Here is a 27,064-nt window from a genome sequence, read left to right as displayed (position 1 = left end):
CATGTGTTTAAAATTTTAAAAGAATTCCATATTCCAGATACTCTGATGGTAAAATTTTGGACATTATAATATTCCTATTACATTAAGATTTTTTTAAAGCCAGTAGTAGTCTACTTATGTGATAATTAATTCACTTAAAATTTTGCCTAGTTAAAAGGAAAAGAGCAAATTTAGGAAATCTGTGACTCTTTAAGAAAGTTATTAAAAATTAAAGGTTTTCCTTCCCTACAGAGCTTCACATGTTGATTTAGAAAGTATATTTTGAATTATACATCTGAGACAAGATGGGTTCGTGAGAACTCTCAGACATTGCCACAAAGTACAGTTTTAGAAAGGTATTAATGTAGAATTTCAGCAAAGTGAAACTGAGTTAGTTTTTATTTTTTTGGTACTGGGATCAAACTCATGACCTAGCGCTTAGTGGAGAGGTGCTTATTCCGCTGAGCTAAATCCCCAGCCCTGAGTTGGTGTTTTTTATATTGGAGTTTTATTAGCAGGTAAAATTTCACAATTTGCTCTTGAAATGAAGTTCTGTATTAATAGCTTTTATCAGTTTTCAGGGTACTTAAGTGATGATTACTTCTCTGAGGAATCTTCCAGGTGTAGCTGGTTTTGCGTTTTGAATCTATTGGAAGATCTTATCTCTTCAGTTTGTTGGAGATGAGTTGTTGCTTGTTTGGCCTAGTCCCTGGTTGTTTGGCACTGTGGCACAGTATTTTCTGTGACCCTTATTTAATCTCAGTCCTGCATTATCAGGGCCAACAGCTGTTTAGAACAGTTATGTCAGTTGTGGCTATAGTGGTACCACCAGCATCAAACACAGCCTATAAAACAACAAACTGGGGGCTGGGGATTTAGCTCAGCGGCATAAGCGCCTGCCTTGCAAGCAGGCAGTTGGGAGTTCAATCCTGGTACCGATAAAAATGAAAAAGACAAAAAACAAAAACAAAAACAAAAAAAAACTGAGCTAACCCTTAATTTGCAACTTTTAACTGTATGAACTAGATCTGTGATTATATAAAAAATGTAAAACAAACCCAATAATTATATGCAACATGTAAGGCTGTAAAGTGTCAATTTTGCCATCAGGGGTTAAATTTTAAAATGGATTAAGGAGAAAATGTAGAAGTGAGAAAAGAGAACAAGATTACAAGTAAGGTTGGAGGACAAAGATGGATCCCACTAACTTGGTGCAGAAGATTGAAGGCAAAGAGAAGTGGAAGAGATAAAAGAACAGAACAGAACCATACCCACAAAGAGGTTAGGAGTCACTCTCACAGTCATTAAAAAAAACAATGAAAGAGAGAAATAATAACCAAACTGAACAAAACAAGCAAGCAAAAAACAAAACAAAACAAAACAAACTACAACAATAACAAAACAAATAGTCCACTTCCAGGATTCTCTCTGGGTTCACTATTAGACAGCCTGCAGAGACAGAGTTCAGAATCGGGCCACTGTATCCCCACAAGCCAGGAGTTGCTTAATGGCACAGTAGTAGATGACTTTAGCAGACCTGCCATGAGACCAGTGCAAGCTCACTGGGCTTGCTGCAGTCCAAGCAGTTTCCATGGGTCTGTGCCCAGGTTGGATCTTCTGGAGGAAACCAGTAGCAGTTCTGATTCTAGGCTTATCTGGCCCAACTCCAAAATGGCTGCTCGCCAATCAATCTCTCCCACGAGAGGACTGAGTCCCCTGCATTCACCCCCAGCAGGTACAGTCTTCCAGGTCCACTGCTCCTCTCCGCTTCTGTGTCTCTTTGCAGAGGCCTTTGGGGTCACCAGCTGCCACTGTTACTGTGACCGTGACTGTGACCATGTGTCCCGAGGTTCTAGCAGCTCCCCTCAGGCAGTGAGTCAGGCTCCAGGCAAGGCACCACCAGCTACTGCCTTTTTCTTCATTGAAGTTTTTCATTTTACTCTTTCTGTGGGCTTTGATTCAGACTTCTGACTCTTCTGGATCCAAGGGATCCACTTCTTTCCTTCTTGCCTTCCTTACGATGGTGTAGTCCCACGTCTGGATAGTGACCCTCGGAGAGGCTGTTGGGGTTGCCAGCTGCCACTGTCACTGTGGCCATACACCCCCACATCCCAACAGCTCCTCTCAAGCAATGAGTCTGGCCCCAGGTGAAGGTGCAACCAGCTACTGGCTTCTTCACTGAAGTTTTTCTTTTTACCCTCTCCATGGGCTTTATAGTTCACTTCAGATTTTTCCCAGGTCCACAGGACCCACTTCCTTTCTTCTTGTCTGCCTCATGATGCTTTAAATGTTTTTTCCTCTTATTGAATTATTTATATATCATATTTACTTTCTTTCTAGGAAGGGATGGAGCATAGGAGTTGAGAGAATAACCATCTAGAAATGTTCCTGGCTGGGTGTGGTGGTTCACCCCTGTAATTCCAGCACTTGGGAGGCTGAGGCAGGAGGATTGTTGTGAGTTTGAGACCAGCCTACGGTACAAAGTGAGTTCAGGGCTAGCCCAAACTGCATAGCAAGACTCTGTCTCAAAAAGACAAAAAAAAAAAAAAAAAAAAAAAAATACTGTCAGTTCAGCATACCTTTTTTTTTTTTTTAATGTATAACTGCATTTTAAACTTGTTTCTGCTTTGGATTAGTAGATTTATGATGTTTTGAATTATATTAGTCAATAGTTAAATAAATAAATTCTTTATATTACTTACTGGCATTACTTCATACTTAGGAAAACAAATTAAATGGACTCTGAAATGATAACTTTGATTCCTTCAATCCTTCCAGACTGAGATAGTATGAAAGATAAAGTTTATACTTTTGCTTACTAATTTTTTTTTGTTTTAGTAGTGGGAATTGAACTCAAGACCTCATGATTACCAGGCGGATGCTTGAGCTACTGAGCTAAATCCCTGACTCTTTTTATTTGCTTCTGCTACTTGTGAAAATTCAGAATTTTAAAAAATGCTGGTTATTCCTCAGTGTTAATGGCATGCTAACTTATACAGTGGTACACTGGACACCTGCGACACAATTGAGCCGGCTCGGACTGCTGTCGAGGGCCTGTCCCTTGGGGAACCCACCCACTTCCTGGACCTAGTATTGCAATTGATCTTTGGATCCAACTTTGGACTAGAACTTCTCCCAGAACTTTGGACTATGGCAGATTACCGTGCTGGCTGTATGGGAGACTCAGGAACCCCTCACCCAAACAGAAGGCCTCAGCAGGCTTCAGTCAGTGTGGTGAATTTGCCCCTAAAATAGAGGTCTGCGCTGGGTAAATTAGGAGCAGAAGTGAAACTTCTTCCAATTGTAAGACCTTGACAAGAGAGTGGGTAATCCTCTCCTCCACACAGAGAATATCAGACAGGTTGAGGAATGCACCAATAAGGCCTCCGCCAACTTGAAGAAAATTAAAAGAGCTTATGAGACCCCCAGTGACACAGTAGGGTCTCAGCTGACACAAACACTATGGACAGGGAGATCTGGTGATCAGCAATAACCTAAAGACATAGCAACAGTGGGAACTAAGAGTTAACCTATCAATACCTCTAAGCTAGTTAGCCCAGAAAAAATATAGGACTCATCCAACAGGCCCTGTAGGAGGAATTCAGGTGACTGGCTCTCCTCTTCATTGTGGTACCCAGCAATTGGATAAATATCAACCACACATTAGGACCCTAAAATTCACACTGCAGACAGTTGAGACTATTGAGATTGAAAGACCAAATATTTACCGAAAAGGTAAAAATGACAAAACAAAAAGACAAAATGTAATTGCAAAGATCTAGTCCATCAGGAGCAAGTACAGACAACATTGAAATAGAGGACTTTAAAAGTGATACACCAGGAATCTCTGAAAAGATAGCAAATGAAGTAAAGAAACAAATCTATGAGGCTATAGAGGAAGTCAAATTAGAAATAATGTCTTACGTAAAGACAGAAATAACAACCTTAGTAAATAAGTTGGTCAACATAGCTAGAGAAGAACTAGATAAAATACAAGAGCATGAGCAATTGATTGAAACTTTAAATGAACAATGTAGAAAACAAGCAGGATCCATGAAACAAATTCAAAGAGATATCTAAGAAACAAAAAATTCTATTGAAAGCTGGCAAAACCATTTAAATGAAGCTGAGGATTGAATTTCAGACCTTGAAGACAGGATCATAGACAGTGATCATGAAAGGGTAGAATTTATGGAAACACCAAGCATCATGAAATGATAATCCAGCAGCTTCAAGATGACACCAAGAGAAACAATGTAATATAGTATGCATCAGTGAAGATGCAGAAGTCAATGCTAATGTCATAACTAAATTATTCACTGAAGTAATATCAGAAAATTTCCCAAACATAGGGAAAAAATCTGATATACAAATAAGTGAGGCATACAGAATGCCAGTCATAACCAACATAAATCTACACCAAGACATATAATAATCAAGATCCCAGATATACAGCATAAAAACAGAATACTAAAAGCTGTTAGAGAAAAAGACACAACTCACTTATCAAAGAAAGTTTATTAGTCCGGGAGAACATGGCAGACAGACAACAGCAACTACCGGAGGCTCTCTGAAAGGCTCGGCTCAGAGGCCAGGAATGATGCGGACTAAGGAGACATGAACTGGTAGAGATATGCTCTGCTGACTCAGAAATGAACTGGGCTGAGAGAAACCAACTTAGAATACAGTCCTGGCGCTAAAATAGGAACAGAAAAGACTCGGTGTGGAGGCTCGACCCCGCGCCATTGGAAACCGCGATTTGGGTTTCCCGCCGCCCGGCGGCTGGCTGCCTCCACAGCGGCTTGGCAAGGAGAGACACGCAGAAGCTCTGGGAACAGGAGTCTGCGAACGGAGTCGAAAACAGGACGGACAAGGAGGCGTACATGAAAACTGACTGGTGGCGAGGTGAGTGAGAGAAACTGACCCCCTACCACAGTTTGACTCCAGCGGAGGACTTTCTGGGCTCGGGCAGTCCTGTAAGAGCGGGGCGCGGTGGCGACTCCAGCCACACATTCCCCTCTCAGACGGGATTGGTGAAAAGTGCCTGGCCTGCGTGACGCTGCGGGCGGACTTAGTAGGCTGGCCTAACCCAGATCCCAGAGCCTGACGGTGGCCCGGAGGAGCGACTGACTCCCGCGTAGGCTGCCTCCTCCGCAACTCCCTGGTGCGCAGCGGTGGGCGGGAACACCTAGCCAGCGCAATTTGATCAGGCTGTGGCTGACAGGCAGGGAAGCCGGGCCTCCTATGTAAGCTTGCATTTTATAAGGGACAGAAAATATGGGGAAGGGAAGCAACAAGAAAGGCTCCTCGGCCCCCAATTCTGAGAAACAGGCAATAGTGGACACCGCACCAATATACATTAAGCGCCATATAGAGAGCCTCATAGACCAATTCAGGAATGAAGTTATCAACGACCTGAAGCTAGAAGTATGCAGAATAGTTAGAGAAATGCTAAGCACCACCCAGGAAAAAACAGATGGTGGAATGGAGGAACAGAAAAAGAGGGGAGAATTGCTTGATGGAGAAAACAGAGAAAGCATTGAGTATGTGAAGCAGGTTCAAAGGGACTATCAAGAAATTAAGAAGTCTATCCAAGACTGGCATAACAGCTTGAAAGAAACTAAGGACAGACTATCTGAACTGGAGGGCAGACTTGTAATATGGGAGAATGAAATGAAAAACTTCTTAAAAATAACAAAGAAACAAACAGCAATAATACAAAGACAAGAAGATGATAAGAGGAGCCATAACTTAAGGATTAAGAACATAAAAGAAGAAGTAGGGACACAAACAAGTGAACTACAAAAGCTACTCACAGAAATAATCCAGGAGAATTTTCCTAATTTAGCAAAAGGTAAAGATACTCAGATGTATGAGGCATACAGGACCCCAGCTACCTACAACCCTAACAGAGAAACACCCAGGCATATAATAATAAAAATTCCAGAAATTCAATACAAGAACAGAATATTAAAAGCTGTCAGAGACAAGAAACAGACCACTTACAAGGGAACACCCATCAGAATTACAGCAGATTTCTCTGCACAAACCATCAAATCACGAAGAGCATGGGGGGAAATAATTCAAGCTTTGAAAGATAATAATCTCCAGCCAAGATTGAGATATCCTGCACAACTGTCCCTGGAAATTGATGGAAAAACGAGGTGCTTCCAGGATAAAGAGGAACTGGGGGAATTTGCAACCACCAATTCAACCCTACAGAAAGTATTGCAGGATATTCTAAAAAAAGAAAAATACAAAGAACCCAGAAATAGTGGCAGGGAGGCCACAACGAATGGAGCAGAGAACAAAATGAAGAAGACAAACTGACAGCTACTGACAGAAAAAGAGCTCAACAGAAATGAGACAGAGAAGATTGGATGATAGGAACAGCTATTTTGGAGAAAATGACATCTTAATAGGTAATACTGATTTAGTTCCATCTTGTTTTGAAGTCTCAATCTAACTTTTGTTCTTCTGTCTCCAATGGTCTAAACAGGTTGTATCTTATTGGATTTTATTATGTATGATAGTATAAGCAAAAACCTTTTAAAGACAAGGAGAATATACAGAAACCATTGTTCATTTTCTGTTAGTCGATTGTAAATACTCTATAATACTGTCATCCTCTTAAATGGTTTTACATTGTTTTGATATACTTAATGCTACAGTATACGAAGTTGTACTCAAGGACTTCAAGGAAAGAGTCAATATGGTAACTGCTTTTGGGTCGGAATTATCTGGTGGTGAAACACTATTCTGCTTAAATGGTTATGTTTTGATCTGCCCTGTTTCGCTGTTGTGCCCTCTTTTTTCTCAATCTCTACTCCATTATTTACTTTTTTATTTTTATTCGTTTAATTAAAGGGAAAAAAATAGCAGGATATAATATAGTAACCCACTTTGACTTTCTATTATCTCGATTTGAGCCCTGTATTACTCTCACCATCTTGTTTTTGCCTGCGGTTCCTTTATTCTGTTTTGCTGGATAGTATCAGGTTCGAAAGTTTAGGCATCAGCTGAGAAGATAATGAGATTCATCATAACGCCCATTCTCGTTGACTTTTATCTACTTTTGAAGACCTACAATGTCTCCAATGTTTTGGTTTTGTCGGTTTTGTTCTTTACTGTTTTGTTCAATTGTATTACAACTAATGATATAGGCAATTCTATTAGAGATAGCAGGAGGCATTATGGTAACCATTGTTGATCACCTTGTATTATGTTTTTATATTATCTATTATGTCCACCCTTTTGACTTGACCGATTCTGTTCTGTTATGTCACATTTGGTTTTACTCTCTTCCAAAAAAGCAATAAGAACCGTGGGAGCAATGAAACCCAAAATGTGTAATAGTCATTATACAAAAAAGAGGAAAAGAAAGTGCTCTAAACTATAAAACTGCATGTATATTTAAGTGTATAAGATAGAAAATGATATCACAGAGTTTTATTGGATCATTGAACAGAACTGTTTGCAGTATCATTGTTGGAATGTCCACTCTACAAGCTTTAATTTTGTGACTTGAACAATTATTTCTAAGATGGCAATATGTAATCCATTAACTAGTGATTTCCTACAGTGCATTTTTTTCTTCTGTAAATCTGTATAACTTGTACCCCTTCACTGTTTTTTTTTCTTTTCTCCTTAAATAAAAAAAAAGAAAAAAAAAAAAGAAAGTTTATTAGACTCACGGCAGACTTTTCAGCACAAACCTTCAAATTGAGACAAGCTTGGAGTGAAGTATTTCAAGCCCTGAAAGAAAACAACTGTCAACCCAGACTGATGTACCCAGAAAAACTGTCTTTCAAATATAATGGAGAAACAAGATACTTCCATTACAAAGAACAACTAAAGGAATTTATGTCCACCAAACCAGCCCTAGAAAAAGTACTGAAAGACATGCTAGGTAGAGATAAAAATGACCACAATCCCCTGAACAACAGCAGAAAGAAACCACCAGGCTAGACAAGAAATTAAGGGAGAAAAGCAAGAAACCAACAATGGGAACACAACATGGCAAAATCAAGCCAGTACATATCAGTGATATCCATAAATGTAAATGGGCTCAATTCACCTATCAAAAGAAACAGGTTGACAGAATGAATCAAGAAACAGGATCCCACAATATGCTGTATACAAGAAACACATCTGACCCAAAAGGAAACTCATAGATTAAAAGTCAACAGAAAACAGTATTCTATGCAACAGGAACATAGAAAAAGGTAGGGGTAGCTATTCTGTTTGCAGACAAAGTGAACTGCAAACCTAAAAGGATTAAAAGAAATAAAGAAGGCCACTACATACTTCTAAGTGGATAACTACAAGAAGAACTAACAATTATAAATATATATGCACCAAATACAGAAGTACCCAACTGTATAAGACAAATACAAATGGACATGAAAAACCAAAAGCACAAGAATACAATTGTAATAGGAGACCTTAACACCCTATGTCACAAAGAGATAGGTCAACTAGACAAAAAGTCAGCAAAGAAATAACAGAAGTGAATCATACCTGTGAGCAAATGGACTTAGTGGATATTTACAGTGTTCTACCCTACCACATCAGAATATACATTCTTTTCAGCTGCACATGGGATATTCCCCAAAAGAGACCATCTAATTAACCCATAAAGCATTCTTAACTAAATATAAAGGGAGTGAAATTATCCAATGCATAATATCTGATCATAACACACTAAAATTGGAAATCAATAGCAAAAAACCTGCAAAACCTTCATAAATCCATGGAAATTAAAAACAACCTTCTGAATAACCAGTGGGTTCCAGATGACATTAAAGAAGAAATAAAACAATACCTACAATACAATGAAAATGCAGATACAACATACTGTAACCTATGGGGTGCAATGAAAGCAGTCCTAAGAGGGAAATCTATAGCAATAAATAGTCACATCAAGAAAATGGAATGAACACAAATAACCTAATGCTACATCCCAAGCTTCTAGAAAAGGAAGAGCAAGTCAAACCCAAAGCTCATAGAAGGGAGGAAATTTGTAAAGATTAGAACAGAAATTAATGCAATTGAAACAAACAAACAAAAGAACAATACAAAGAACTAATGAATCAAAGAGCTGTTTTTTTGAGAGAATAAACAAAATTGATAAACTCGTGGCCAATCAAGAAAAAGAAAGAAAAAACTCAATTCCATGCAGTATGGACTGAAAAGAAGGAAATTACAGATCCTGTGGAAATTCAAAAGATCATGAACACCTATTTTGAAAATCTCTACTCAAATAGGGTGGGAAACAGAGGAAATGGATAGATTGCTAGGAACATGTGAACTACCAAAGCTCAATCAAGAAGAATACAGCAATTTTGAATAACCCAGTATGAGCTACTGATATTGAAACTGTGATTAAAAACTTACCAACAAAGAAAAGTTCAGATCCTGATGGATTTGTGGCTGAATGCTATAAGAAATTTAGAGAAGATTTTATGACAACTCTCCTTAAACTCTTCAATGAAATTGAAAGAGAAGCAGTTCCCCCTAATCATTCTTGAAGGCAAGTGTCACTCTGATACCAAAACCAGAGAAAGACTCAATGAAAAAGGAGAACTATAGACAGTCTCACTAATGAACATTGATGCAAAGATTCTCAATAAAGTTTTGGCAAATAGAATGCAGCAAATCATCAAGAAGATTATATACCATGACCAAGTGGGATTTATTCCAGGAATGCAGGGGTGGTTCAACATTAGCAAATCAATAAATGTAATACACCACATCAACAGAGCCAAAGATAAAAATCACATGATCCTCTCAGTAGATGCAGAAAAAGCTTCCAATAAAGTCCAACACCTTTTCACCAAATCCCTACAGAAACTTGGAATAGATGGTGTGTACCTCAATCTTTTTTTTTCTATAAAAGCTGTGCTTATTTCATGATCGAGTAACGTCATTAAAAATATTAAAAGGCAACTTAATTACTAGCATTTATAAGACAGTAAGATAAAAAATAGTGTCGCAAGCAGAGTGGCCCAGCACCAATGCACAGGAATGGAAGTGAGGCCTGCTCCCTCGGCCTGTGGTGTAGCTCCACACAGATACGGCAGAACCCACAAAGGTTCTGCCTTCCTCAAGTGCAGAGGCAGCGCCTGGCACATGAGCTGTCTGGAAGTCTGGTCAGGTCCAAGGTCAGATGGTCATTTGTTCTCTTTATCTGATGAAGTACTTCATTTAGGTACTCTGGAAGAATTTATCTTCTTGATATCAAGTGGGCTCAGGATCAATGTCCCATTTTTGAATTTTCCAACCTGCCCAACTCTTCCGCTTGACAAAATACTGGGAGCTGTCCTCTTCTTCTTGGATTTCCTATCTTCCTGCCCTCTCCTCCTCTTCTTGAAAATATCTGCATCCCTGGCCACTCTCTTCTCTTCTTCCTTTGCTGCCTTTTTTTCTTTGAGCTGGTTCTGTAAAACTTTGTAATTTACGTAACTATTTTTGGGAGGCTTGGCACCGAGCATGATGGCACGTTCCTGTTCCAGGACTCTTTTCCTTTCCTTTCCTTTCTTTTCCTTTCCTTTCCTTTCCTTTCCTTTCCTTTCCTTCCCTTCCCTTCCCTTCCCTTCCCTTCCCTTCCCTTCCCTTCCCTTCCCCTTCCCCTTCCCCTTCCCCTTCCCTTTCCCCTTCCCCTTCTCCTTTCCTTTCCTTTTTCCTTTCCTTTCCCTTCCCTTCCCGTAGCCCGTGATCCCAAATCGGTGCACTTCCAACCGAGCCTTTTCTAGATTAAATTCTTGAATATCTGCATCTTTCTCATGGACACTGGTTTTAGTCTTTATGCACTCATCTTGATCTGGCTTTGGTTTTCTTTTTTTATTTCTGCTGTGAAATTCTACCACTTCCACTTGCTCCTTGTAGTTTTGCAGGGGAGAGGGTGATCCTGCAGCAGTAGGAACTTTTGCTCCTGAAGGTGGATTGTGTGAGGTGATCACAGAGGCATGGTTCAACTCTTCTCTGAGTTCCCTGAAAAAGCTGGAAACACTTCTGTTTTTTTTTTTTTTTTTTTTTTTTTTTGTGAAAGAACCAGGTGGAGTTTTGTCCTCTGCCACAGCTACTGCAACCCCTTCTGTCTTCCTATTTTCTCTCTTCTTTCTGATTTTCTTCTGTCCTGTTTCACCTTCTTTCTCTCCCATGTCGTAGAGAGTCTGCAGTAGGGTGTCCAAGAGCTTCTCAGTGCTCTTAGGCACCGAACAACCTCGCTCCGAACCCCTCTTGGGCACCATAGGACTAGCCGTGTACCTCAATCTTATGAAGACCATCTATGACAAACCAACAGCCAACATTATACTAAATGGACAAAAATGCCTTCATTCTAAAATCAGGAACAGGATAAGGATGTCCACTATCACCATTCCTATTCAATATAGTTTTGGAAATATTAGTCAGAGCAATCAGACAAGAGGGAGACATAAAAGGAATAAAAATAGGAAAAGAAGAAGTTAAATTATCATTATTTGCAGATGATGTGATACTTTACATTGAAGACCCCAAAAATTCCATTAAAAGACTACTAGAGGTAATAAATTCAGCAGCATAGCTGGATACAAAGTCAAAGCTCAAAAATCAATAGCATTCCTATACACAAACAAAAAACTCCATGAGAGAAAAATTATGGAAATATCACCTTTCACAATATCATCTAAGAAAATGAAATAACTTAGGAATCAACCTAACCAAGAATGTGAAAGCCCTATATATGCTGAAAATTATACTACTCTAAAAAAGGAGATTGAGGAAGATATTAGAAAATGGAAGGATATTTCTTGCTCTTGGCTCAGAAGAACCAACATTGTGAAAATGGCCATACTCCAAAAACTGTTATATCGATTTAATGCAATCCCAATCAAGATACCATTAACTTACCTTAAAGCTCTAGAGAAAATATTCCTAAAATTCATTGAGAAACAGAATAAACCTAGAATAGCAAAGGCAATTCTGGGCAACAAAGGCAAGACAGGAGGCATCTCAATTATGCTACAAAGCCACAGTAATAAAATCAACATGGTACTGGCAAAAAAATAGACCGGAGAATCAATGAAATAGATCAGAAGATGCAAACACTAATACAAAGACACTCAGTCACCTGGTATTTGACAAAGGGCTAAACATGTTCACTGGAAGAAGGATAGCCTCTTTAATAAATGGTGTTGGAAAAATTGGCTTTCCACATGCCGAAGACTGAAACTAGCCCCATGCCTATCACCCTACACTCAACTAAAGTCAAAATGGATTAAGGATCTAAATATTAAAACAGAAACACTTAAATCTACTGGAGAACAAGCTAGGTAAAAATCTTAGAAGACATTGTGGTAGGGAGACAATTCATGAATAAAATGCAAACCGCATGGGAAATACTTCCAAGAATCAACAACTGGATCTCATATTACTAAAAAGTTTTTTCACTTCAAAAGAAATCACCAACAAAATGAAAAGAAAATCCACAGAATGGGAAAGAATTTTAGCCAACAATCCCTTAAGACAGAGGACTTATATCCAGAACATATAAAGAACTTGAAAAACATCAAAGCTCCCAAATTCAAAGACCCTCTTCAAAAATGGGCATCACTGATGAACACACAGTTCTCAGATGAAGATATACAAATGGCCAATAAATATGAAGAAATGTTCATCATCACTGGTCATTTGAGAAATGTAAATTAAAACAGCATTGAGATTTCATCTTATCCCAGAAAGAATGGCTGATAACAAATGTTGGCGAGGTTGCAGGGAAAAGGGAACACTTCTCCACTGCTGGTGGGAGTGCAGACTGGTGCAAGCACTGTGCAAATTAGTATGGAGATTCTTCAAAAGACTAGAATTGAAAGTTCCATTCAATCCAGCTCTTCCACTACTGGGTATTTTCCCAGAAAAATTAAAAAGGTCCCCTCACAGTGATCTATGTGCATCCATGTTCATAGCAGCACAATTTGTGATAGCTAAATCATGGAAACAATCAAATGCCCATCAACCACAGAGTGGATCAAAGAAATGTTGTATTTTTATACACTGAAATACTATTCAGGTATAAAAAGGATGGTCTTGAGGCCTTTATAGGTAAATGGAGGTAACTTGAGAATATCCTCATTAGTGAAATAAACAAGACTTACATTAGTAAATATTACATTGTCTCTCTAGTGTAAAAAATAATAACTGACAGAATAATGAGATCCAAAAAATATAACAGATATTCTAAAAGTGAAGCGGAAGGAAAGTGCTCTAAAGGATATAACAGTATGTATAGTATGTAAGTTAGATGACCATATTACTAAATTTCTATTAGATCATTGAGCAGAATAGATTGCACTGTTAATGTTTGTGTAGCCACTTTTTGTGCTTTGTTTCTGTAACTTTTAACAACTGTTGTTAAGATAACAATATGTAATGTATCAACTAGTGATGTTATGATGTTAATTTTTTTGAATTCTGTATTCTACTTTTTTCTTATTTTTTCTATTTTGTTTTCTAAATTTTCTCTTCTTTCTTTAAAAAATGCAGGCTGGGTTTATGAATTTAATTATCACTCTACTGTATACATTAGTTTTCTGCACAGTTATTGCATAAAGCTGTTAGTTTCTTCAAGGTGCCCAAATTGTCCACAGGTGATTGAAAGTATTAGGCCATGGCTGTGAGTTGTAAACTGTCATTGCTAACTATTCAGTTGCGTGTTTTTTTTTTTTTTTAAAAAGATAGTATTTTGATCAAGATTTCAGAGCATGATAAATTACAACAGTTAAGCACTCTTTGTGCTCCCACTTTGCTTTGTCTCTTCAAATTCTGGAGCCACGGGTTTAGCTCAGCGGCACAAGTGCCTGCCTGGCAAGTGCAAGGTTGTGAGTGTGATCCCCCAAACAAACAAATATAATTTGGGCTGGGGATATAGCTCAGTGGCACAAGTGCCTACTTGGCAAGTGCAAGGTCATGAGTTTGAGCCCTGATTAAAAAAAAAAAAAGCTAGCAGTAAAATAGAAATGTATAAGAATAGGGCAATCATTCATTATTCAGAAGAGAATTTTTTAAAAGGGTTCTCTGTGCTTGCTGATATTTGAACTGTTTTTTTAGTCAAAGTATTCTTTTTAACATTTTGTACGGGACTAATTTGTTGCTTCTAATGCCCCTGTTGTAGAGAAAAAACTTTATTTTAGAAACTCGACATTTAAAAAATGTAAGTTATTCTGAGTATGCATTAAAAGGGTGGTAAATGACATTTGACAGTTTTTCAGTGTGTTTTATATGTTCCCAATTTTCTCTTTACTTAAATACTAGTGTTTTGATTTTTAAAATAATGCGCAAAATTTTAGAATTCATTAATGATAGAGGGTTATAAAAAGTTATTTTCTAAGTTATCAATTTAATATGTCAGAATTTTTTATTTAGAGAAAATAGAAAAAAGGGTAGAAATAATACAGAATTTAAAAAAAAAAGTAAGAAATGACTAGTCAAAAAATAACAGTAAAAATCACTAGTTATATCAGAGTCTTTTAAAGTCTTGTAATGTTTTTATTCATTAGTTGGAATGGTTTTATTCTGGGTTGTTTGATTTTATTGTCTGTGATGGTATGAACAGCTATTTTGAAGAAAACGACATTATAATAACTAGTGCTGATTTAATACCATCTTGCTTTGAAGTCCTACCAAGCTTTTATTCTTTTGTCTCTATCAGTTTTATCATATTGTATCTTATTTGGATTTTATTATATATATGATAGTATAAACACAATTTTTTATGGACAAGGAGATAATATAGTAACCATTGTTCGTTTTCTGTTAGAAGGTTTTGAATACCCTAGAATACTTTCATTCTCTTGAATGGTTTTATACTATCTTGTTATGTTTGATACTACAGTATATGAAGTTATACTCAAATATTTCAAGGAAAGAGACACTATGGTAGCTACTGTTATGCCGAGTTGTCTTGTGGTGAAACACTATGCTGCTTAAATTGTTTTGTTCTGATCTGTTTTGTTATGTCCTCTTGTATTTTAATCTTTAAAAAAAAAAAAAAGTAAATATACTACATAGCAAGACCTGAGACTCTGTCTTGGGAAAAAAAAAAGTAAGTAAATGATGGAGGGTGGGGAGGAAAAAGGGAACTAGAATAAATTAAGATGTGTTATATACATGTATCAATTCCCCATGATGAATGTAATCATTATGTATTGTAAACATGTACTAATAAAAATTTGAAAAATACAATTTTATTTATAGTAAAATAATTTTTTTTGGAAAAAAATGATCCTAATGAATAAAATTTTCTCTGAGAATCACAATTGAGTTTCTTTTAGTGATTCATTTCATAGCAGTTTATAGTCTGAGGTCAGATAAAAAGAATCTTGAATTTCCTTAGTGCTACTTCATTACTCCCATTCTCACTTCAAATTAGCCTTTTTTTTTTTTTTTTTCTTTTGCAACAAGATCTCATGGTGTAATCATAGCTGGTCTTGAACTTGGTTTGTGTCTCAGATTGGCCTTAAACTTGAGATTCCCTTACCTTACTCAGCCTCTTGGGTGCTGAGATTACAAGCATGCACCACAGTCTCTAGCTCTCAAATCTAGAATTTTTAGGAGAGTTCTGCGCGGCATCAAGTATCCAAAGCAGACAATGTTAAATAAAAGTTTTACAGTTTAAATCATGTAGAGAGGAGGAAAATATTTTTGTACATCTTCCTCACAATTAAAGGGTACACTTTTCCTCTTCATTGTTCTTCACAAATCTTGAAGTTCAAGGAGTTATATTTATTGTCTGCCTTAGTTTTTTTTTTTTTTTTTTTTCTGGTGTGTGTCTGTGGTACTGGGCATGGAACTCACAACCTTGCACTTGCCAGGCAGGTGTTTATACTACTAAGCTAAATCCCCAGGCCTTAGTTTTTAGGTAATATATACTAGCTATTTTTGTTGTAGTAGCTAATCATTGTAGTATTTTTTTAAAAATGACGGTCATGTTAGAAGTGGATATTCCCAAGGATTTCTTGAAGTTGCTGCAGGAAGGAAGGTAAGGCAGGAGGTTCTATAGAGCCCAATAATGTGGGGCCAGGTTGGGCAACACAGTGAAACTGTATCACTTAAAAAATACAGGGCTGAACTAACAGTAGTATAGTTATCTACCTTGCACACATATACATGCATAGAGTTTTATGTGTATACCTACATACGTATTTATGCCTAGATCTTGTAACCTGAACAGCTACTTCTAAGATAACAATATGCTATATAGTAACTAGTGTTGACTTCTTATTGTTTTATTTTTTATTTTTTGAAATTATGTATTATTTCTATCCTTTTTTCTGTCTTGCTTTTTTAAAATAAAAAAAAGTACAGGGTTGTGGATGTAGGTGAGTTGCAGAGCACTTCCCTAGTATATATAAAGCCCTGTAGGACATTCCCAGGCATGCAAAAAACAAAAACCAAAAGATATATAGTAATGAGCTAAGAGAAATTGCAACAGTGTGATTTGGGCATCAATTCAGGGTCTTAAGTAGCCTCTTCAATTTGCTGCTGTTGATCAAACCCAGGCTTTGTGTATAATAGTCTTCAGGGTATCATTGTGTGGCAAAGTATGTGACTTACTCTTTATAAAAACTAGTCAGCCTAGGGCTGGGGATTTAGCTCAGCAGCATAAGTGTCTGCCTGGTAAGTGTGAGGTCATGAGTTTCTTTGGTACCAAAAACAAAAGAACAAATAACCCCAAAAAACTAGCTAAGCAAGTGAAAATTACATTACTGTCTTCTAAGAAGATACCAGCCTGAAACATTACACTTTACAGCACTCACATAGGAAAGTTTGTAGTTTAAAAATATGCTTTAATTTTTAAAGCATATAATTTATTGACTCTTTCCCTGGTACTATTGTAATATTAGCAGATATATTCTCACCAGTATATGTGCTGTTTCATTTATGAAATCTACTGTTTCCATAGGTACAATGTAAATAATGTGTTTCTTGTCATATTTAGCATCTGTCATTTGTCAGTGATAAATATGTAATTATTTATCAAGGGCCTTTCTGTTAAATGAGAACAAAGATTTCTTGAATAGGTTTGTAGAAATTTGTGTTTTTAGTAAGAATTGGAAAAGAAAAAGTTTGAGAAATGTTGTAGGAAGGAGCACTTAACAGCATCCATTAGTATGAAAACAAAAACAATGGAGTGCTATAATTTGTGAGACGCGAATTAGAAACAAACTTTAAAAAACAAAAAGTGTTTATCCAAAATTTTGAATATTGATGTGTTAATCTTTAGAGTGGTATAGTTATAATTGTGCTAAGATGACATGTTTGAAAATTAAACTTCTTAATATTTTTTTTTAAATTGAAAACTTCAGTATAGTACAGTGTTTGTTATTCTGTGTGACAGGATACCTAGAGTTATATTGACGAATGTCCTGGGAACGGAGTTAGGAAGAAAATACATAAAGACTCTACCTGTAACTGAGGCCAGTTTGATTGATAAAGACACCTTGCGATCAGAGCAACTTTCTTCAACGTCTGATGGCAGCCTAAAATCTTGTCAAAGTCTAAACCCTCACAAGAGCTGTTTTATGTCTGAAAGGTATGTTTAGTGATAACTTTATTCAAAATAAGTATTTATTCTCATGAGCCTTCCCATTCACTTATGCTGACTGCTAAATGTGAGATCAATCATGCTGATAGCTGGTATGACTTTTCTCTCCTGGTGACTTGCATAGCTACTAGAACCAACAGTCTGCAGCTATTAATGACTTTCAAAAGTACTGGTCAATGTTTCTGTGTTTTGGGAAAATGAGTGCAGGAACCGAATGAAAATGTAGCTATTTTATTTATTTAAGTGTCCCTGTTCAGTTTGTATAATTGGAGTCCATTCTCCTGGTATCCTATTCCTCCTCTTTTCTGTTTTGTCTATTCTTCCATTTCTCTACCTATCTGCCCATCCATCTATCCATTCAGCGTTATTCACTGTGTTTATATTCAGATTCCAGAATTGTACCTGGTACATTGTACTGTTATTTAAATACTTGTTGAGTAAGTGGCTGGCTGCATTCATTACTCATTAGAAGTGGTTTTAGATAACTGAATTCCATGAGCTAATGTTTAGTGTGCTTTTTAAAGACATATGCAGATCTGAAGTTGCCTTTAAGTATTGGGAGAGGATCCTGTAAGGCTTGGAAATAAGAATCTGTAGAGAAAGTGAGGAAATAGTAAATTCTACTGCGTATTTTTCTTTTTGGCAGTACTGGTTATTGAACCCTGGATCTCACATTAAGCTGCATTTCATCCTATGTTATGTATTTTTTGAGAAAAGGTCTCACTAAGTTACCTGAGCTGGTCTAGAACTTGTGATCCTCCTACCCCAGTCTCCTGATAAGGTGGGCTTACAGGTGAATGCCACCACTCTCAGGATTCTGTTAAGTTTATAATCTTTAATTTGCTATGAGTTCCTGAAGCTTCTCTTCTTATTTTATGTTTCAACTTACAGAATAGAGTTTTTATCTTAGTGAAAAATTGATCTGGCTTACCCCTGCCCACCTCAAAAGATAGTATTTGCCATATGTGACAAATACTATCTTTTGAAACTGTTTCTTTCTTACGAACTTCTGTTTTTCTCCTTATAGAAGCTATTTTGTTTTCACCTAGGTTCTGCTTGTTAAACTATCAGTGATACTTTTAACTTTATTAGATTTTTTTTCTCTAAATTTTTCTTCTCTGAAAGTGAAAATTTGCCAGGCATGGTGGCATGTACTTTTTATCCACCTACTTGGGAGGTGGAGGCAGAAGAACTGCAAGTTTGAAGGTGTTGTGGGTAACTTAGTCAGGTCTTGTCTCAAAAAAATAAATGTTGCGGTGAGGTGGGAAATGGAGGATGTAGTTTAGTACTAGAATGCTTAGCATGCTGCAGTTCCTTGGGTTCAATCTCTTAAAGACCAACAAAAGTTTTTTTTCCCAGTGACATTATTCGTTTACTAAATTTAATGTATATTTAGAGATATTAAAATGCCTATTCATTTATCACATTATACTATAGGTATTTATTTCTATCTCTTCTAGATTATAAGCTCTTTATGTGAAGGTACTGTATAATGTCTTATTTGCATTTAAATACCTAGGGCTTGCGCAATAGGAACTGAACTTTGTGCACGGGCTTACATTACACTTAACCATTTTCCTGAGTTGTAAAAAGAGAATTAATTTTGAATGCTCTTTCTGTCTCACTAAATTGTTTTTTTAAAATCTCACTTAAGAATTTGTTATGTATATAAAATATTGATACAAATGAAAATGCTATTATTGAAGATACTTTGTATAGAAAAAAAGTTAGGTATGTTGCCACAGAATTTAAATGATACCAGCATACATTCATGCTGGTAGAAGAAACAGCACTATTGAAAGGTTTCTGTGAAACTGTCAAAGTATAATCTGTTCTTTTTAGGCTTTATGCTGATCTGGAGCTAAAGATTAACAATAATACTATATTTAATTTATTTAGTTGGAACCTTTGCTCTCAAGTTCTTCATAAATAGCTGTCATATTTCTAGATAGTTTTGATGTACTCTCTGAAAATTTGTTCTTTTGGTGACAGTTTTCTTTGGAATAAGTCTAGATTTGAATCTTATCTTTACTGCTGATACACTGACTTGCCATGATAAATTACTTATCCTGTTTTTAAACAGGATAATACATACAGATTTAAGGAAACAAACTCTATAAAAGTCCCTAATACAATACCTGGTAACTAATAAGTGCTAGTTATTGTTTTTGTACATCTCTTGTTGCTGCTAATATAAAATATTTTGATTTAATACAAAGCGATTTCATGTAGTTGATGCCACTGAAGTCGTCTATTCATAGGATACCAGTGTTAGATTCTAAGACCACTGTTGACATTAGCAGTGCTGCCAAGGCAATTTTCACAGTTTTATTAGCTTTATACCTTTTGGTTTAAGGAATTTTGAGCTTTTTTTTGGTCCCAGGAATTGAACTCAGGCAGGTACTTTCCAGGCAGGTTACTCATGCCACAAAGCTATATCCCCATTCCTAAATTTGTTTCTTTCTTTCTTTCTTTCTTTTTTTTTTTTTTGGTACTGGGGATCAAACTCACAACCTTGCGCTTGCCAGGAAGGCACTTAATCTGTTGAGCTAAATCCCTGGCCCTTTGAGCTTCTTAAATTAAGCTTTAGTTGTATCTTCCCTTAAAATGAGTTTATTTTGAGGGTAATTAAGGGTTTCTCTTGGATATACATCTTAAGTATGGCCATACCATAACTTTGGTAGATATGCCCCAGTAAATTGCTGTGTAGGCTGAACTCAGAGTAGGTGCAGAGTGGTGTTCTTTTATAACCAGCCTTCTCCCAGCCTCTTCTCTCAAAGTCAGGTTGAGTAATTTAGATATTCTCAGGAGACATGAAATGGTGACGTTATTGTTATTGTTCTCTTACTATAGAGAATATAATAAATATTGAACTATAAGCCTCTATCTGGCGAGCTTTTCTCTTTTAATTTGATGAATTTTCACATCACTGTTATTATGAAGCTATAGTTCATGCTAAAACATACGGACTTTGTGGATTGAATAGTGAGGGTTATGATCAGGAAAATTCTAGGTTTCCTGTGAAAATCTTGTATTTGTGTCTTTGATGATACATATAAAACAATATTATGTGACGACTGAAAGCCTTATTTTAACATTAGCCTGTTTAGATTTATTATGACTATTACAGGTAACCTGAATGGAATTATGTAGGAAAAAAGCCCCTTTCTTGTATATTAGAATTAAAAAAATGATAAAAAAAATCAATGATGAATAGAAAATTAAATTTAGAATAATCTCCTTGCTGTAGCTTATTTGTTTAGCATGACTTTTTTTATTGTTTTACATTTTAATCCTTAATTCTTCAGCTTTTTAGTAATTCAGTAACATTTTTTAAACAAATATTTATTCTTTTTTTTGTGACAGGATCTTGCTGTATAGTTCAGATTGGTTTTGAGCTTACTATGAGGCTCAGGCTGGCCTCGAACTTGTGGTGATCCTCCTGCCTCAGCCTTCTGAGGTGTGTACCACCACTCCTGGATAGCTGAATATGTATTCTTTTTTTTTGGTCTTTCTGAGACAGGGTCTCTATGCAGTTCAGTTCAGGCTGGCCTTGAGCTCACTTTGTAGCTCAGACTGGTCTTGAACTTAAAGTGATCCTCCTGGCTCAGTCTCCTGCCTCAGCTTCCTAAGTGCTGGGATTACAGATGTGCACCACCACACCATTTCTGAATATTCTTAGTATGATATTATCATGTGAAAAATGCTGTGCTTGTATTATGATTTTTTTAGGATATCCTTGAATTGCAGCTTAGCCATTTTTGCTTGTGTCATCTGTAAAATGAAATTATTATTAAGATAGACCTCCAATAAGCAAGAAATTTCATTATTTCTAATGTGAAATGGTTGGATTTTTATATTCTTTATAGTTTATAGTTTTTTAGTAATTCAGCTGCAAAATGTTTAGATGGTTGTGAATCTAAGTCACTTTTTAGCTCCCTTTCTCTAGTAATTCTTTTATGTACCTGTAAGAAGTTATAAGCACATATATTTGCATAAGTTTTTATTTTTATTTTTTGTTCTTTTAATTTTTATTTGTATTTTGGAGAGAACAAAACCAAATGAGAAAACAAAATAGAGTTGTTTGTTAAAACAAAACATCGTACATAGTATATGACTTAAAACCAAAATTTTGAGTTTTCTCTAATATTGCTCTTTCTAGACTGACTGAGTTTGGTGATTTTGTTGGAAACTATTTTACCATATATTTAATGTTTCATTTCTTGACTCTAGGCAGTTGGTGCCAAGGAGCTTGTGGTTGCTGAAAACACTGGCAACAAAAAGCCAAGTACTTTGTACTAAGTCAATAGGAAAGATCACTTCAGAGTATCCCAGGATGGCCTAAATTCATTTCACAAATGAGGTGGACATTGGCTAGTGCTTATGTGTTGCAGGCTCAAGGGTATAAAAGGGTAAACTTCTCTGAAAGTTTGGTTTGAGAAGAGTGCTCCAGGGCACCCTGCTTTATTTCAGATCTCTTAGAGAAGAATATAACCAAGTTCAAGGCATCCAGGCTCTCAAGGACCACTGCAGCAATGGTCCTAAGGAACCTGGTTACAGCTTGGGCTGGCACCTGACCTTGGTGATACTCAGTTGGCACTGGTTTTCAGTGCTTCCTGCCCACCGTGGGTTAAGCATCTTTCCTCTGCCATACCCTGCTATTTCTGACTTGGGGCCAGCCATCTATACAAGGGCTAAACTCACTAAAATTGGGAGCCAAAATAAACCTCCTCTCCTGTAACTTGTGATATCTAGTATTTTGTGCTAGCAGTGGTAGAGTGATATATACTGCTGTTTCCTTTTTGTGAGTGGGATTAATTTAACTCACTAAATTTATAACATTTGAGTTGAATTTATACCAGTTGAACTTCATATAGCATCAAAGACCATTTTACATAGCTTTCAATTACTGGTGTTGCAAAAATTACTTTTCTGTTCATTGATTTCAAAAGCGTAATGGTTTTTAAGAAATGCATTAATCAGCAAAGTGTGGTGGCACATGCCTGTTATCCCAGAACTCAGGAGACTGAGGTATGAGGACCATTGTGAGTTCGAGACCATCCTGGGCTACAAAGTGAGCCAAGGCTGACCTGAACTGTGTAGTGAAACTGTCTCAAAAAGATTAAAAAAAAAAAAAAAAAGCCCAACAAAACAAAACAAAACCCCCAAAAGCAGTAAGCTCTTACATTGTGTAGAGAACAGAATGTGGAGTTATAAAACCAAATACAGTAATACTTTCATAGTTGTCCATATTTTTGCCTGTAGTAATGTTTTATTTCTTTATACAATTTTGATATATGCCACATATTTGATAACTTATGTGAACTTTACAAATTCTTTGAAAAATATAGTCTGCTGGTATTCGTCAAAAGAAATAGACAATCTAAATTGATCAATATCTAGCCAAAAATTCACTTATAAGTTAGTAAACTTACAAAACAGTATGAGGCCCAAATGGATTCCATGGTGAATTCTATCAAAGATTTTAGGATGATGTAATACCCATGTTTGAACTCTTCAACACGGAAGTAGATGTCAGTAAATCCTGATAGGCTCAGGATTTGAGACCAAGATTCTCAAATTCCAGCTGTCCTGAAATTAAGTCCATTTCAGTGATAGACTTAATCTAACTAAGTAACTGAACTGGATCATTTTAAAAAAGAAAAATTCAGTTACACTTTTAAAGGAAATGTCAACAATAAAGTCTTGATATCAAACTTTGATTTATTCTTATAAGTTTTGGCAGAACCTTGAAACTTTTTTAAAAATTTTTATTTAAAGAAAGATTAAACAAAACAGAAAATAGGTAGAAATAGTACATACATTCAGAGAAAAAAAAACAGTAAGAAATCACTAGTTAATGTCGTTTTACAGTTGTTCAAGGTACAAAAATGGAATATGTAAAGTGGGAATTCAAACAGAGAGACTGCAAAAAGTTTTAATCAACTGTCCAACAAAAACTTAGTAGCATGATTGTCAATCCTATACATTTAAGCATACATGCAGTTATCCATATCTTCATTTATGTTTAGATTAAACAAACTAAAGCAGGTTAAAATTATTCTGAACAAAGAATAATAGTATTGCTGGATTTCACATCATGACACTCCGTGATCAGCACTGGGTACTATAGTATCTTCTTTTTAAAACTGAATTTAAAGAAAGACTAAAAAAACAGAAAACGGGTAGAAATAATACATAATTTCAAAGAAAAATAAACGGTAAGAAATCACTAGTTGATGATTACAGATTGTCTTCTTTTTTTTTAAATTTTATTTAAGGAGAAAAAGAAAAAAAAGCAGAAAGAGGGTACAAGTTATACAGAATTTCAGAAAAAAAAATAAACAGTAGGAAATCACTAGTTAATGGATTACATATTGTCATCTTAGAAATATTTGTTCAAGTTACAAAATTAAAGCTTATATAGTGGACATTCAAACAGTGAGACTGCAAACAGTTCTGTTCAATGATCCAACAAAACTCAGTAATATCATTGTCTATCTTATACACTTAAATATACATGCAGTTATATTGTTTAGAGCACTTTCTTTTCCTCTCTTTTGTACAATGACTATTACACATTTTGGGTTTTATTGCTCCCACAGTTCTTATTACTTTTTTTGGAAGAGAGTAAAACCAAATGTGACATAACAGAACAGAGTCAGTCAAATCAAAAGGGTGGACATAATAGATAATGTAAAAAAAATAATACAAGGTGATCAACAATGGTTACCATAATGCCTCCCACTATCTCTAATAGAATTGCCTATATCATCAGTTATAATAAAATTGAACAAAACAGTAAAGAACGAAACCAACAAAACCAAAACATTGGAGACATTACAGGTCTTCAAAAGTAGATAATAGTGAACCAGAATGGGCGTCATAATGAATCCCACTATCTTCACAGCTGTTGCCTATACTTTCGAACCTGGTACTATCAAGCAAAACAGAATAGAGGAACATCAGTCCAAACAAGATGGTGAGAGCAATACAGGGCTTCAAATCAGGTTAATAGTAAATCAAAGTGGGTTACTATAGTATATCTTGCTATTTTTTTAATTTATTTTTCCCTTAATTAAAAGGATAAAAATAAAAAAGTAAATAATAAAATGGATATTGAGATAAAAGAGGGCATAACAACAAAACAGTGTAGAAAAAAACATAACCATTTAAGCAAAGTAGTGTTTTACCACAAGATAATCCTGACATAAAAGTAGTTACCATATTGTCTCTTTCCTTGACATCTTTGAGTATAACTTTGTATACTGTAGCATCAAATACATCAAAACAATGTAAAACCGTTCAAGAGAATGACAGTATTACAGGGTATTTAGAATCAACTAACAGAAAATGAACAATGGTTTCTGTATAATCTCCTTGTCTATAAAAGTTTTTGTTTATACTATAACATATAATAAAATCCAATAAGATACAACATGCTAAGGCCAATGGAGACAGAAGAGCAAAAGCTTGATGAGACTTCAAAACAAGATGATACTAAATCAGCATTACCTATTATGATGTCGTTTTCTCCAAAATAGCTGTTCCTATCATCCAGTCTTCTCTGCCTCATTTCTCTTGAGCTCTTTTTCTGTCATTAGTTGTCAGTTTGTCTTCTTCATTTTGTTTTCTGCTCCATTCATTGTGGCCTCTCTGCCACTATTTCTGGATTCTTCGTATTTTTCTTTTTTAGAATATCCTGTAGTATTCTGTAGAGTTGAATTGGTGGTTGCATATTCCCCTAGTTCCTCTTTATCCTGGAAGCACCTTGTTTTTCCATCAATTTCCAGGGATAGTTGTGCAGGATATCTCAGTCTTGGCTGGAGGTTATTATCTTTCAAAGCTTGAATTATTTCCACCCCACGCTCTTTGTGATTTGATGGTTTGTGCTAAGAAGTCTGCTGTAATTCTGATGGGTGTTCCCTTGTAAGTGATCTGTTTCTTGTCTCTGATGGCTTTTAATATTCTGTTCTTATATTGGATTTTTGGTAATTTGATTATTATATGTCTGGGTGTAGCTCTGTTTGGGTTGTAGGTGGTTGGGGTCCTGAATGCTTCATACAGATGAGTATCTTTACCTTTTGCTAAATTAGGAAAATTCTCCTGGATTATTTCTGCAAGTAACTTTTGTAGTTCATTTGTTTGTGTCCCTACTTCTTCTTTTATGTTCTTAATTCTTAAGTTATAGATCCTCTTATCATCTTCTTGTCTTTGTATTATTGCTGTTTGTTTCTTTGTTATTTTTAAGAAGTTTTTCATTTCATTCTCCCATATTACAAGTCTGCCCTCCAGTTCAGATAATCTATCCTTCGTTTCTTTCAAGCTGTTATGCCAGTTTTCGATAGAGTTTTTAGTTTCCTGGCAATCTCTTTGAACCTGCTTCACGTATTCTATGCTTTCTCTATTTTCTCCATCAAACAATTCTCCCTTCTTTTTCTGTTCTTCCATTCCACCATCTGTTTTTTCTTGGGTGGTGCTTAGCATTTCTCTAACTATTCTGCTTATTTCTAGCTTCAGGTCATTAATAACTTCATTCCTGAACTCGTCTATGAGCCTCTGGAGATAGCACTTTATGTCTATTGGTGCAGTGTCCACTATTGCCTGTTTCTCAGGATTGGGGCCAAGGGGCCTTTCTTGTTGCTCCCTCTTCCCATATTCTTCGTTCCTTATATATGCAAGTGTATATAGGAGGCCCAGCTTCCTTCCCTGTTGGCCACAGTCTGATTGAATTACACTGGCTAGGTGTTCCCGCCCACCGCAGCACACCAGGGAGTTATGGACCAGGCAGCCTATGCGGGGCCCGCCCCTCCAGGTCACCTTCACGTGCTGGGACCTGGGCTGTGCTAGCCTACTGGGTCTCAGCCAGCAGCGTCACGTAGGCTAGGCACTGCTCACCAGTCCCGCTTGAGAGGGTGATATATGACTGAAGTCACTACAGCGCCCTGTTCCCGCACGTCTGCCTGGTCCCAGAATGTCCTCTGTTGGAGCCTCCTAGATCATGGAAGAGTCCCAGTTTCTCTCACTCACCGCAGGTCGATGCACGGCTCCCCGCCCGTCCTGTTCTCAACTCCGTTCACCGATTCCCGTTCTCAGAGCTTTCGTGTGTCTGTCTCCCTGCTGAGCCAATTCAGACGCAGCCACAGCGGCAGGAAACCCAAATCGTGGTTTCCAGTGGTGCAGGCTCCAGATTCCATGCTGAGGCTTTATCTGTTCCTGTTATAGCACCAGGATTGCATTCCCAGTTGGTTTCTCTCAGCCCAGTTCGTTCTTGGGTCAGCAGGGCATATCTCCTCTCTTGCTTAGGATTCCTCACTCCACACCATTCCTGGATTGTAAGCTGGGTCTTTCAGAGAGCATCTGTAGCTGCTGCTATCTGTCCGCCATGTTCTCCTGGAAGTCTCCACAGATCGTCTTCTTACAAATAGTTATTCAAGATACTAAAGTGGAGCATATAAAGTGGGGATTCAAACAGTGAGATTGCAAGCAGTTCTGTTTGAC

The 27,064-nt window shown here is 36.6% G+C and overlaps 2 protein-coding genes across 11 annotated transcripts in view; one reads left to right on the top strand and one right to left on the bottom strand.

Annotated features, from left to right (window-relative positions):
- Window positions 1–27,064, top strand: part of Senp7 (SUMO specific peptidase 7) — a 202,390-nt gene that overhangs the window by 106,974 nt on the left and 68,352 nt on the right. For 7 of the 10 annotated variants that reach the window (XM_063224873.1, XM_063224874.1, XM_063224877.1 and 4 more), the window contains one exon: window positions 17,357–17,551. The exons of the other annotated variants lie outside the window; for them this stretch is intronic. In XM_063224873.1, the coding sequence (XP_063080943.1) occupies window positions 17,357–17,551 (195 nt within the window). The remainder of the gene's footprint in view (window positions 1–17,356; window positions 17,552–27,064) is intronic. 10 annotated transcript variants of the gene reach the window in all.
- On the bottom strand, window positions 10,086–11,234 carry LOC106027563 (uncharacterized protein C1orf131 homolog). Its single transcript, XM_063224883.1, has 2 exons — window positions 10,673–11,234; window positions 10,086–10,501 (listed from the first exon to the last, which is right to left on the bottom strand). Exons 1-2 carry the CDS (start codon window positions 11,229–11,231, stop codon window positions 10,182–10,184), a joined length of 879 nt encoding a protein of 292 aa, XP_063080953.1. The 5' UTR covers window positions 11,232–11,234; the 3' UTR covers window positions 10,086–10,181.

This window comes from Cavia porcellus, unplaced genomic scaffold (genome assembly GCF_034190915.1).
Source record: "Cavia porcellus strain 051 isolate PalLab524CR breed Dunkin Hartley unplaced genomic scaffold, mCavPor4.1 scaffold_15, whole genome shotgun sequence".
NCBI lineage: Eukaryota > Metazoa > Chordata > Mammalia > Rodentia > Caviidae > Cavia > Cavia porcellus.
This window is presented reverse-complemented; position numbering and strand designations above follow the sequence as displayed.